Here is a 12,449-nt window from a genome sequence, read left to right as displayed (position 1 = left end):
GATAGAAATAAACATGCGTGTGAAGAAGGAGAATAAATATCTGATAAATAACACCAAAGTTCCCCCCCTTCTAAAATTCCACACCTACCATGCTATATAGGCCGTGATCAGATGCAAATTGAGGTCAATATCAATGCGATAGTAGTTTCATGCAAATCTATCTCCTTAAAAATTTGACATTATGTAACTATAAGACACATGATAAGGCATCAACGATACGTAATACCATCACAATAACATTCCTTTAAATCGAGGTTAGGTCTCGCCTTTTTTTTTTTTTATCTGAATGCTGCTACACCCACCTACTTTATAAATTAAACATAAATGACAAATTAACATAGCACTAATAAGGAAATAAGATGTGGGTGAGAAAATAGTATTCTTTTTGGTGTACTTGTACAAATAAGAGTTAACAAGGTCGTCTCTGACATTTTGGGGTCCTGTGTGAAGTTAAAAAAAAGCCCTCCTTATTTAAATAATAATTTATTGGAAAATATATTCATACAAAGTTCAAACTTAATGGAATCGGCATCTCAGTTTTACGAATTGAATAATGTCCAATTGCCATGAATCATGATCACCATGAAAAAATAGAGCATGACTAAAAGATACACATAGAAATACACTTGTATTGTGGAAGAAAGTAAAACACATGTTAATTTTTTATTGCTGAAGAAAAGTGGAGTAAGTCTGGGATTGTTATCAGTCTACTCAAGTCTCTATGAAGTCCTAAGGTCATCTCCAACTGAAGGGTCCAGAGGGCCAGAAACCCGAAAATAGCCTGAAAACCATCTCCAACCGAGGGCTAGGTCAGAGGGCTCGTGGAATTTGAGAGGGCCCCATGGAATTTGAAAGGGCCAAAGGGCTGGCCAGAAAAAACATTAATCATGTCGGTTATAACCGACAAGAATGCTTAAGCTAAAATTCAAATGCAATGGCTAGTTGACGTCAGCTAGCCGTTGCATTTGAATATATATATATATATATATATATATATATATATATTTTTTTTTACAGTTTTATTATTAATTTTTATTTACAAAATTTTTCCTATAACTTCTATTTTTCATAATTTTTTTTTAAATTCTATTTTTTTCTATAACTTTTATTTTACAAAATTTGTTTCATATTTTTTTTAAATTCCATTTTTTCCTATAACTTCTATTTCACAAAATTTATTTCATTTTATTTTAAATTCTATTTTTTTCCTATAACTTCTATTTCACAAAATTTGTTTCATATTTTTTATAAATTATATTTTTTTCCTATAACTTCTATTTCACAAAATTTGTTTCATATTTTTTTATAAATTATATTTTTTTCCTATAACTTCTATTTCACAAAATTTGTTTCATATTTTTTTCCTATAACTTCTTAAGCCAATATACAACATTAAATTAAATTAAGTAACATGAAACAACATTAAACAATATGAAACAACATTAAATAACATTAACCAACATACAAATTATACAACATAAAAAAAACATTTAACAACATGAAACTTAAACAACATTTTTAACAACATAAAACTTAAACGCCTACTCCATGTTTCTTTTGGCCCAAAGATGTGCAACAAGATCTTGTTGTAGATACTTATTTGTGGCACAAGAACGTATCATTCTATAGCGTCTCATGTACTCATTTATAGAGATATTACCAGTTTTTGGATTGAAAAGCAAATTAGGCCCATCATATATTTTTGCACGAGCCCTTCTTAACCTATTTGGATCTTCTTGGTCGTCATCAGACTTTCCATCAATATATCTATCTCGCTCATCCTCCACTATCATATTGTGTAATATGATGCAAGACATCATGATGGAGTCCAAATTTTCTCGACTCTACCCTCTTGCCGGTTCATTGATGATCTTCCATCGTGCTTGTAGAATATCGAAAGCTCTCTTAACATCTTTCCGGTATGCCTCTTGGTGTAAGGTAAACAACTTTTCTGCGTCATTCCTAGGGTTTGGAATTGCTTGGACAAGTGTCGCCCACTTTGGGTAGATGCCATCTGCCAAATAATACCCTATATTGTATTGACGGTTGTTGATGTAGTAGTCAAGTTGAGGTACTTTACCTTCCGTCAAGTTATTGAAGAGGGGTGAACGCCCAAGAATTGTAATGTCATTTTGGGATTCAGGGACTCCAAAGAAAGCATGCCAGATCCATGTGTCATATGAGGCAATCGCCTCTAAAACAACAGTTGGCTTTCTCGACCTTCCGCTAAAGCCTCATTGCCATTTGGTGGGACAGTTCTTCCAATCCCAATGCATGTAGTCTAATGACCCTACCATGCCCAGAAACCCATGGTATTCAGCTTTGCGAAGGAGCCGATTTAGATCTTCTTGATTTGGCTCGCGGAGGTACTCGTCTTTGTAAACCTAAACAATTATGTCACAAAATTGTTCAAGAGTATGAAGGCATGTAAACTCAGACATACCATGAGTTTCATCCATCGAATCAGCTGGGGAGCGATAGGCCATCATTCGGAGTGCAATGGTAACCTTCTGATGAGGTGAGAAATCAAGGCGGCCTACTCTGTCCCGCTTCTGTCGAAAGTATGGATTGGCCTGCTGGACATCACGAAGTAAACACTCGAAGACATGACTCCTCATCCGGAAGCGACATCTTAAATTCTCTTATGTGTACACTGAGTTGGGGATGAAGTAGTTGTTCATCAGATTGACACACATCATCGCTCTGTTTTGTGGTTTGTAAGAGCAATTAGTAACAGAGCCACCCCATTGAGGTTGTTCCTCAGTTGGCTGAAACATCATGGCCGCAGCCATGACTACTGCTCTGTTTTGTTTGTTGCGCCTTACTTGAACTTCTTCATTAGACTCCTCATCTTCTCGTCTCATTTGCGCCCATTTTGCTTCCAATTTGGAATTGGATGAGGACCCCCAGTTGGAATCCGAAGAGGATCCAAAGTTGGAATTCATTGCAAACTTGAATTGAACAAGATTGAATTGAAATAGATTGAATTCAAACTTGTGTGAATTATAGTCCAATATCCACCCTATTTATAGCAAAAAAAAAATTCAAATCCAAAGGTAAGCTAACGTCAGCATGATGTCAGCTACCAACGGCTAGCTGACGTCACTTAGCTGTTGGATTTGAATTTAAGTTGTAGTTTTTAAATAATAAATTATGTTTGGCCCTATGACTCTTGGTTGGAGACAGTTTTTTGTGACAGGGCTAAAACGAGCCCTATAGCTCTTTGGCCCTCGATTGGAGACAGAGGTAAATATGGCCATATACTGTTCATTAAAATATTAATATCTTGGAGGGTCAGAGGGCTAAAACGAGCCATCTGGCCAGCCCTCGGTTGGAGATGGCCTAAGGTGGATGTGGAAATTGTAGCAATCAATGGAGGGACAAAAGCCATGTTGGTTGTCTTGTTGCTAGAATGTCACTCGTGACTGTATGGCAAGTAATACACATGTTTTTTAATTGCTAGAGAAAAATTATAAGCTCCACTTAATCAAGTATTCAAGTGTACTATAGATAAAATCAAAGGATGATGATTTTTTTTCCACTTAATATTTTTTTATTAGAATATTTATACTCATGTAATATACAGGAGGATACAAAATTTTGGGGCCACTTAAAAAGTCAGGATTCTGTACCAATGCACTTTTTGCACGTCCCAAATTCTCTGGGTATTTAACCTATACCCGACCCGGCCCAACTTGGTATTGCCGTCTTCCCCCAAAGTCTCCGTCAACTTTGGTGTTGTTTTCTTTGAGCACAAGCTAAATAAGGTGTTTTTTCCGATTCCTATAAATACGAACCAAACAAGGCCTTGGGTTTCCAACCCTCGCAAACTCTCTCTCTGAACCAGCCATGGCCGCGCTGCAGTACCTGGAGTCGCTGCGCAACGCGCATCCGGAGCTCGCCGAATGGTACAATTCACTTGCAGATCTGTACCAAAGGAAGCTATGGCACCAGCTCACTCTCAAGCTCGAGCAGTTTGTTGCTCTCTCCGTCTTTCAGGTCTGTTTCCCACCTCCAATTTTGGGTTTCCTTGATGCTTGAGTATCGGAATGGGTGACTCTGAGTTCGGCAATTTTGCTGGAAATTTAGGGTTTGTGAAATCGTTAGTTTGGGGCTTCAAGTGGGCTTTGGGATTTGATGCTGAATTAGGGTTTTTAGGGGAAATTAATTGGAAATGGGGTTTTGGATTGGAAAATTAGGGTTTTTCTTTTGTGGAACTAGGTTTTTTTTTGGTGTTTGATATTATTCTATTTAGTTTTGTTCTCACTTGGGTTGTAGATCGTGATTCGTACTGGAGAAGATGCAGAAGTTACTAGGGAAAAGATCTTTGGAAATTTTATGCTTTTGGTTGCATTAAGTGAAACCGTAGTGTAAATCTCTGAAAGCTTTTGCCATTGTTGTAGTTTGACTCTTTTTCGAGTAATTTGAGGAACTAGAGGTCCAAGAACTAGTAATCCATTGATTCTGCTCTTGAGTTTTCTTCTTTGGGAGTAATTAGTTTTTTTTTTTATCCTAGTTTTTTAAATGATTAGATTGGGGCCATAGGCTGGTGCTTTTTTTTTTTTGGGGTTTAATTTCCATTTGAACTCATTCCAATTACAGTTATTTGTCTGCGAGCAAAGTGGGTTTGTAACTGTTCGAAGTAAGCTGTTTCATTAGCATGTAGCTATGTTACATGTTAAGGTTGTGTGCCGTAATGAATTTAATTTGAAATCTGTCTTTATCTTAACTAGGATAATGCTATGTCACAAATATGTGCACCTTGAAATGAAATTAGGTTACACTTCTCAATTACTTGACCAAACATGTCAATACCATTGATAAAAAGTACAAAGACAATTAGCATTGGATTTAACTGGTTCTATGTTTAATCATGTAATTCATTTGCATGAAGAATTTCATTAACTTGGCACATTTTTTCTTGAATCATTGAATTCATGAATTGTTGAATTGTGGTTTGATTGGTGGCATTATGTTGATCTATTAATACTAATTGCTAGTAATATGTATGTGGATTCGTGTACAAGTTGTATTTTTTCTTGAAATGGAAAGCATTCCAGTATGAAGTTTCTGTTTCTTGGATGTGTCCTTTCTTCCCACATCTGACTTTCGTTTCTTATTATTGAATATCAGGCTGGTGATGCTCTGATACAGTTGTACCACAATTTCATCACCGATTTTGAGACTAAAATCAACCTTCTCAAGCTTGCACACTTTGCAGTCATTGTTTCTCGACAGTACCCAGAGAAGGAAGCTGCTATCAGTTACCTAGAAGGGGTGATTGAGAAGCTTCAAGCTACTAGAGAGCAACGCATAGAGGAACCAATCCTTTACATTAAGATGCAAATAGCAATATTCCAACTTGAACAACAAGACCAAAAAGGGTGCAAAAAGCTTCTAGAAGATGGAAAGACTACACTTGACAGTATGACTGATATTGATCCATCTGTGTATGCTAGCTATTATTGGGTGTCATCTCAATATCATAAGTTCCGTCAAGAATTTGCTGAGTTCTACAAAAGTGCCCTTCTTTATCTGGCATACACATCAGTGGAGTCTCTCTCAGAATCATTCAAGCTGGTATGCTTTTATACTCTTATTCATGAACCATTTTCTTTGCAGTTATTCCTAGGTTCTACATCCCATCATTATTTTTGAATGTTATGTTACAAGAAGGCTTGAAATATGTAGTTGCACTTACATACTAGTGACGAATGGTTTGTTAAATTTAAATATCTTCCATTTCTTGTGATTGCATCTCCCTCAACAAATCGTGTCTTCTAAAAGTATTCCTGTCTTCAGGATCCTTTGTACGCATGTACTTATTTAAACTGTTTTGGCTTGCTTTCACCAAATCACTAGTTTTGTATTTACAGCAGCAGGTTAATAGTTTGTGTAAACACAAATTCTGCTTCAAGTGTTATAATTTGTGTATTCCATGCTTGGATTCAAATCTTCCAAGCCATTTGAAAGCAGGCTTTGTCTTATAAACCTTTTACTCCATAAGAATAAAGTGAATTGAAATCTTTTACTTCCTGCATGATCAGTTACCAATATGAGCGTAACCATAATTTTAATAGGGTAGTTTACAGAATACAACTTAACGTGGAGGTGTTGTTGGGTAGACAAATGTGAAATAGGATTAACCTTTTATGTTCTTGAGAGAAATGTAGTATAAATTATATTTATTGTAGCATGGCTGGATGAAAGAGGAGAAATGCATTCAATTCTTTTTCTGTCAGTTAATTGGGCATCTCTGGTTCGCAAGAACTGGAAAGATTTGTAATTACATGTTAGTACCCATCTAGGAGAATCCATTAACTTGGCTAAGTGCACTTGTAGTGTGCAGGCTGCCTTGAACATTGACTCTGGTCAATCCATAGTAATTAAGGGTATCATTTCAGACTTTTTATTTTTTACTGGTTCAGTACGCATTTGAACAGTTGTGATTAGGGCATGAGTGATAGCCTCTGCCAATGGTAATATTTATCTTTCAGATTCCTATGAGTCAAGTGTTCATATGTGGTCACTTTTTAATTTAATTTTTACTTTTGAGTGACTGATTGGTAGTTTATTTTGTTTAATCCATGATAATTTTTAACGGCTTAGTTGTTCTCATCGTATTTAAGGATCTAGCATTTGATTTGTCCCTTTCTGCGCTCCTGGGAGATAACATCTACAACTTTGGAGAGCTGCTTGCGCATCCTATTGTAAGAACATTTGCAGAGTTTCTTATTTGGTTTCATAATATTTTGCTTCTCATGCACGCATGTTACGTAGAAGATTTCCCTTTCAAAATGCACAAGGTGTTTTTGTTACTTTGTGTGAAATATTTTTGCACCAATCTAGGACATTGGATTTGAAATTGATCAGAAACTAAGTCACGTATGCTCAACTAAGCCTGTATGTAGATTCGCAATGCAGTCTTGTTGATACTGCTATTCATCATACACTCTACAGTCACCAGTTATTACCGCATTCATATACCCTTTTTTACTTTGGTTTATTTTCACTTCCCCAGCTGGAGTCCGATAAATTACTTTTGATTTCAACTGCTGTAGACTATCATGAAGTGCTTGTTGTCTCCAACCTAGTTGCCTGGAGCTTTGTATGATATGTACAGGCATTGTTCTTTTTACATGATATCTTTTGCATTGGGTTTGCATAATGGTTTAGTGAACCGTGTGGTTTTAGGATCTGAATTTCCTTCTCCACCCTACCAAGGATGCTTATATAGATACTAATTACGTACCTAAAAAGTTTCTATGTAGTTGGCATGTGTTTCTTCTGAAGTGTGTAGGCTACATTATTCTAAGTTATTTGTGCTGCTCTTTTCTTTTTTAATGGATGACATCTTTTAACAATCTGTGCAGATTAAGTCTCTTCTTGGGACAAAGGTAGAGTGGCTTTACTATATTCTTCAAGCGTTCAACTCTGGTGATTTATTTCGGTATCAAGAGTTATGCCGTGTGCACAATGCTGCTCTGAGAGCACAACCGGCATTAGTTGATAATGAGAAGAAGCTTTTGGAGAAGATTAACATTCTGTGCTTGATGGAAATTATCTTCAGGTTTGTGTGTTCTAGATTGTCCTTTCACTTGTAATCTGTGACAAAGGTATGTTTTTTGAACTACTATTCACAAAGTCGATATGTTCCTTGCAGCCGGCCAGCTGAAGATCGAACTATACCATTGAGTATCATTGCAGAGCGTACCAAACTTTCGGTCGAGGATGTGGAGCATCTTCTTGTGAAGAGCCTTTCTGTAAGTTCCTGTATTCTTAAACCTGATGAACAGTGAATTTATTTGGATTGTCCAAACTAAAGCTTTACCGATAAGGAAGACTGGTTTTATGATGACAGTTCTCAATGCACGCCTTAGTACAAAGTAAAGATTAAGTACTCACTAGTGATATTTTTATAACTCGTACATTCAAAATAGGAAAATAATATTTAAAAAATGAGAAGCTTATGATTACACGAACACGTTTGAGACGTTATATCCTATGTATATGGGATTGGCCATTCAAACCTTATTTGCACTTATGCAGTGGGTTCCACACTTTCAGTTCAATATAACTCACATACGATATATTATATGTTGCATGCAGCATGCAGCATGTGACATGCAAATGAGTATTCTTTTATTTGTAATATTATTTTACGTACAGTTTAGTTTCAGACAATAAATTTAAGGCCTTTATTGCATCTAATGGTTTTGTAGTTGTATAGCTGTCTTGTACAATAGTTGTAACAAGGGGAAGACTTAAGGTAGTAGTTTCTGGCTTAACAGGGAAGTAATTAACCGGAGTTTTTTCTTGTTTTGCGGGGGTGGTGAGGTTATGTTTTTCTTTTGACTTGGGAGTTGGGACTGTTAATTTTATAAATAAAAGGAAACCGAATACGTTATGATTTTGTTATTATTGCGTGTCATATGGTTTATGGTAGTTCCTTTGTTAATCTAATTTGCATTTGGATGTTTTATATCGCAGACAAGCAGGGTGTAAGCTGCTTTTATTCCCTAATTCTGTAGTTAGAAAGTGTTCTTCTCATTCTATTTTCTATTTAATAATTATGAGAGAGATGCTGAATGCAGGTTCATCTGATCGAGGGAATAATCGATCAGGTCGAGGAGACGGTGCATGTGTCCTGGGTGCAGCCAAGAGTTTTGGGGATTCTACAGGTCAAATCATTGCGTGATAGGTTGGACAGTTGGTTGGACAAAGTCCATACTGCTTTGTTATCTATCGAGGCGGAAACACCTGATTTGGTTGCATCGTGAGTCGCCTCTTGCTTTATTTTCTGCCTAGTGTAACAATTCCTGATCCGGGAAAAAAAAAAAAAAAAAAGGGAAAAAAGGGGGGGGGGGGGGGGGGGTGGGGGGGGTGTGGCTTCAAAATGCAAAGGCGGCCTGGAAACACAGATCTTCGGTTGATTGAACACCTTGGGCCTACTTTTTTTTATGCTGCTTTTCTTGTTGGTGATGCTTTTTTTGTTGAATCATTTCCCTGGAAGGAGCAGCCTTGTGTACTGCACTTGGGAGTAATATTCCATTTTATAGTGGCATGCCTAGAGACATGGTGAGTCAATTAAACACGCTGCGTTATAACTTTGTATTCTGAATTTTCTTTCCTTAGATACCTTACATTTATGCATCTTTCGTTAGTTTTAACGATTTTCTCCTTCTCTCTACTAGTACTAGTTCATTTTCCTTCTCAGTAAACGTTTTCATGTTCCGTTACTCGCTGATGGGGACGATGGTTTGAATTTGAAAACCTTCAGTTTTTGCAGTGATTGGTATTTTTAGTGATGCGGTAACAATGACTTACCAAAAACGGGTAAAATTGCTTCAGAGTATTTGTGTGACATGTAGTTTTGGGATTAGGGTTTGTTGCATTTTAGACCCTCACGTTTGCCAACTTTGAACATTTAGAATTCAGCTTTAACAAAATTGCAATCTCAGGTGCCCAATGCTATGCTATGAAAGCGGCGTTGCTCAAGTGTTTTTGCTACCAAGTGCTTTTATTGTAAAATCTTTTTTATTTACAATTCAAGCTTTTTTTTTATTTTTTCCTTTGTAATCAGATTCAAGTGCTTTTAAAATAATGAAGATGCTTTATTTTTACCAAACAATCAACTTTTTGATAAGACAAGTAATCACAAAGAGGGGAGTAAACACACTAGTTAAAGTAGAATATGACTTGACACTAGCACTATCATCCTAGTGCTAGTTCTTGTCACTTGTTGGGTGTCAAGTTTGCCTCAAGTGGATCGTGAGTTCAATAATAAATTATTGTGCATAGCTCATCTTAATTCATGCCCATCACTATTAGCATCATTAGGGATGGAATTTTTTTGTCATCCCACATCGTCTAGGGGAGTGGATCCTGTAAGCCTTATATGTATATTCATATCTTTATCTAACACGAGACTTTTTAGGAGCTCACTGGCATTGGGTTCCATTGGAACTCCGAAGTTAAGCGAGTTCGGGCGAGAGCATTCCCAGGATGGGTGGCCCACTGGAAAGTTTTCGTGTGAGTTCCCAGAAACAAAACCGTGAGAGCGTGGTGGGAGCCCAAAGCGAACAATATCGTGCTACGGTAGAGTCGAGCCTGGGATGTGGTGGGGGTCCTGGTTAGGATGTGACAAATTACCATACCAATGTTGTGCCAAAAAATTTGCACCATTGGTAATGGTACGGTATTTGTACCGTACTATACATTTTGGATACGGTAATGGTATTTAAAACCATTACCAATGGTATACCGTACCATACCACTACTATAAATATTATATCATTTATTTATTCATATATATATATATATGATTAGGTATTATTATCATTATATATGCACTTTATATTTTTTTTCTAGTCATTTATCCAAAACCAAATTCTCACCCTCTAACCTCTACTTTCCCAATAAAAAAAACCTAAGCCTTCTTGCCGTTGCGACATCATATTTTCACTCATCTTGTCATCGACTTCATCTCCATTGCTCTCGTTTCGGCGACTCGCAGTCCATCTCATCTTCTCCTTCATCAAATTGGGTTGTCTTTCCACCTGGTTTCGTCTATCAAGTTAATTTTTACTAAAATTGCACTATCATCCTAGTGCTAGTTCTCGTCACTTGTTGGGTGTTAAGTTTGCTTCAAGTGGATCGTGAGTTCAATAATAAATTATTGTGCATAGCTCATCTATAAAGTAGAATATGACTTGACACTAGCACTATCATCTTAGTTCTAGTTCTCGTCGCTTGTTGCCAAATTACCATACCAAAGTTGTGCCGAAAAATTTGTACCATTGGTAATGGTACAGTATTTGTACCTACCATACATTTTTGGTACGGTAATAGTATTCAAAATCATTACCAATGGTATACCGTACCATACAACTACTATTAATATTATACAATTTATTTATTCATTTATATATATATATATATATATATATATATAATGAGGTATTATTATCATTATATTTTTTTTCTAGTCATTTATCCAAAACCATCATCTCACCCTCTAACCTCTACTTTCCCAATAAAAAAAACCTAAGCCTTCTTGCCGTTGCGACTTCATCTTTTCACTCATCTTGTTATCGACTTCATCTCCATTGCTGCCGTTCCGACGACTCACTCTGTCCGTAGTCCATCTCATATTCTCCTTCATCAAATTGGGTTGTCTTTCCACCTGACTTTGTCTATCAAGTTAATTTTTGTACAATTTTAAATAATGTAGAGATGGAATTTAGGATCTTCGTACTATTTTTTTTAGGGATGCTGGGTTCTTTCATCTATTTACTTTTTTTTTTTCTTAAATGAATATGTATAAAATTCACATAATTAAATAAAAAAAAAGTTTTAGAAACCCAAAGTGAGTGGATCAAAACACATTTGGGCCTTGAATTGAGTTGGAAAAAAACCAAAATTTGGCCCAAAAGAGTGGCAAAAAAAAAAAAAAAAAATGGTAATTACCATTATCATCCCATGCCAACCAAACCACTTTATTTCTATTATGTGAATTCAGCTGCTTTGATTGGTTTGTGAGGGTTTTTTTTTAATTTTTTAATTTTTTTAACAGACGATATTATCTACACTAAGGGGGAGGGGAGGTGAGCTTAGTCTCACAATAGGCTAACAATAATGTGATTCAATCAGTTGTTTATTAAATGTTATTTTCTCTATTCTTAATGTAAATTCAATAGAATGTAGATTGAAATTGAAAGACTGATTTTATTATGTGAATTTAGTTGCTTTGATTGGTTTATGAGGGGTTTTCTTTCTAGCATGATTTAAGATTATTCATTTACTTCAAATATTTGAATTTTCTTTTGTCAATTCACGTATATAAATACATCTAAAACATGTAAATCTCGCGTAATACGCAGTGATTAAAAAAATACATTCTGCACTCGCATAATCATGTGCACGAAGGCTAGAACTTACGAAACCGACCAAAACCGAAAGGAGTCGATCATATATTTTTAAAATTTTTAATATTTGTTTGCTCTCCATATTATAGTTTATTTGGAACTCTTACCATACACGTGTCACAATTATGAGACTTTTTTGTGTTTGATTCTTTTGTGAGATTGTAACTAATAAATCATTTGCTAGCACCAGATTTCATTGGAACTTAGTTTTAACCGACTCGATAAAATTTTGATATTCAAAAACTTAATATTTTGATTGAATTGGAATGTGCGTAATAAATTAACTCTTGAAATGTTGGACATTTTTTATCGACATGTTAGAATAGGCTTAAATCAACAGAATGAAACCGATTAACAATTACATGGTTTGGTAAAGTTTCAACGGTCCATTAAATGCTAGTTGGTTTAGCCATATTTTTATTCAAATCAAATCAAACCGAACTATGCCCACCCTTAGACATAACGTAACCTAAAAACACAAATAAGAAATGGCCCTGCAAGTTACCAAGAAGACATTCCTCT

General features: G+C 35.8%; 1 protein-coding gene across 1 annotated transcript; it reads left to right on the top strand.

Moving 5' to 3' along the window:
* Window positions 1–3,745: 3,745 nt before the first annotated feature.
* On the top strand, window positions 3,746–9,136 carry LOC137710751 (26S proteasome non-ATPase regulatory subunit 13 homolog B-like). The gene is made up of 6 exons (XM_068449872.1): window positions 3,746–3,999; window positions 5,134–5,580; window positions 6,630–6,710; window positions 7,374–7,570; window positions 7,664–7,763; window positions 8,595–9,136. Exons 1-6 carry the CDS (start codon window positions 3,850–3,852, stop codon window positions 8,778–8,780), a joined length of 1,161 nt encoding a protein of 386 aa, XP_068305973.1. The 5' UTR covers window positions 3,746–3,849; the 3' UTR covers window positions 8,781–9,136.
* The last annotated feature ends 3,313 nt before the right edge of the window (window positions 9,137–12,449 follow it).

This window comes from Pyrus communis, chromosome 12 (genome assembly GCF_963583255.1).
Source record: "Pyrus communis chromosome 12, drPyrComm1.1, whole genome shotgun sequence".
Taxonomy (NCBI): domain Eukaryota; kingdom Viridiplantae; phylum Streptophyta; class Magnoliopsida; order Rosales; family Rosaceae; genus Pyrus; species Pyrus communis.
This window is presented reverse-complemented; position numbering and strand designations above follow the sequence as displayed.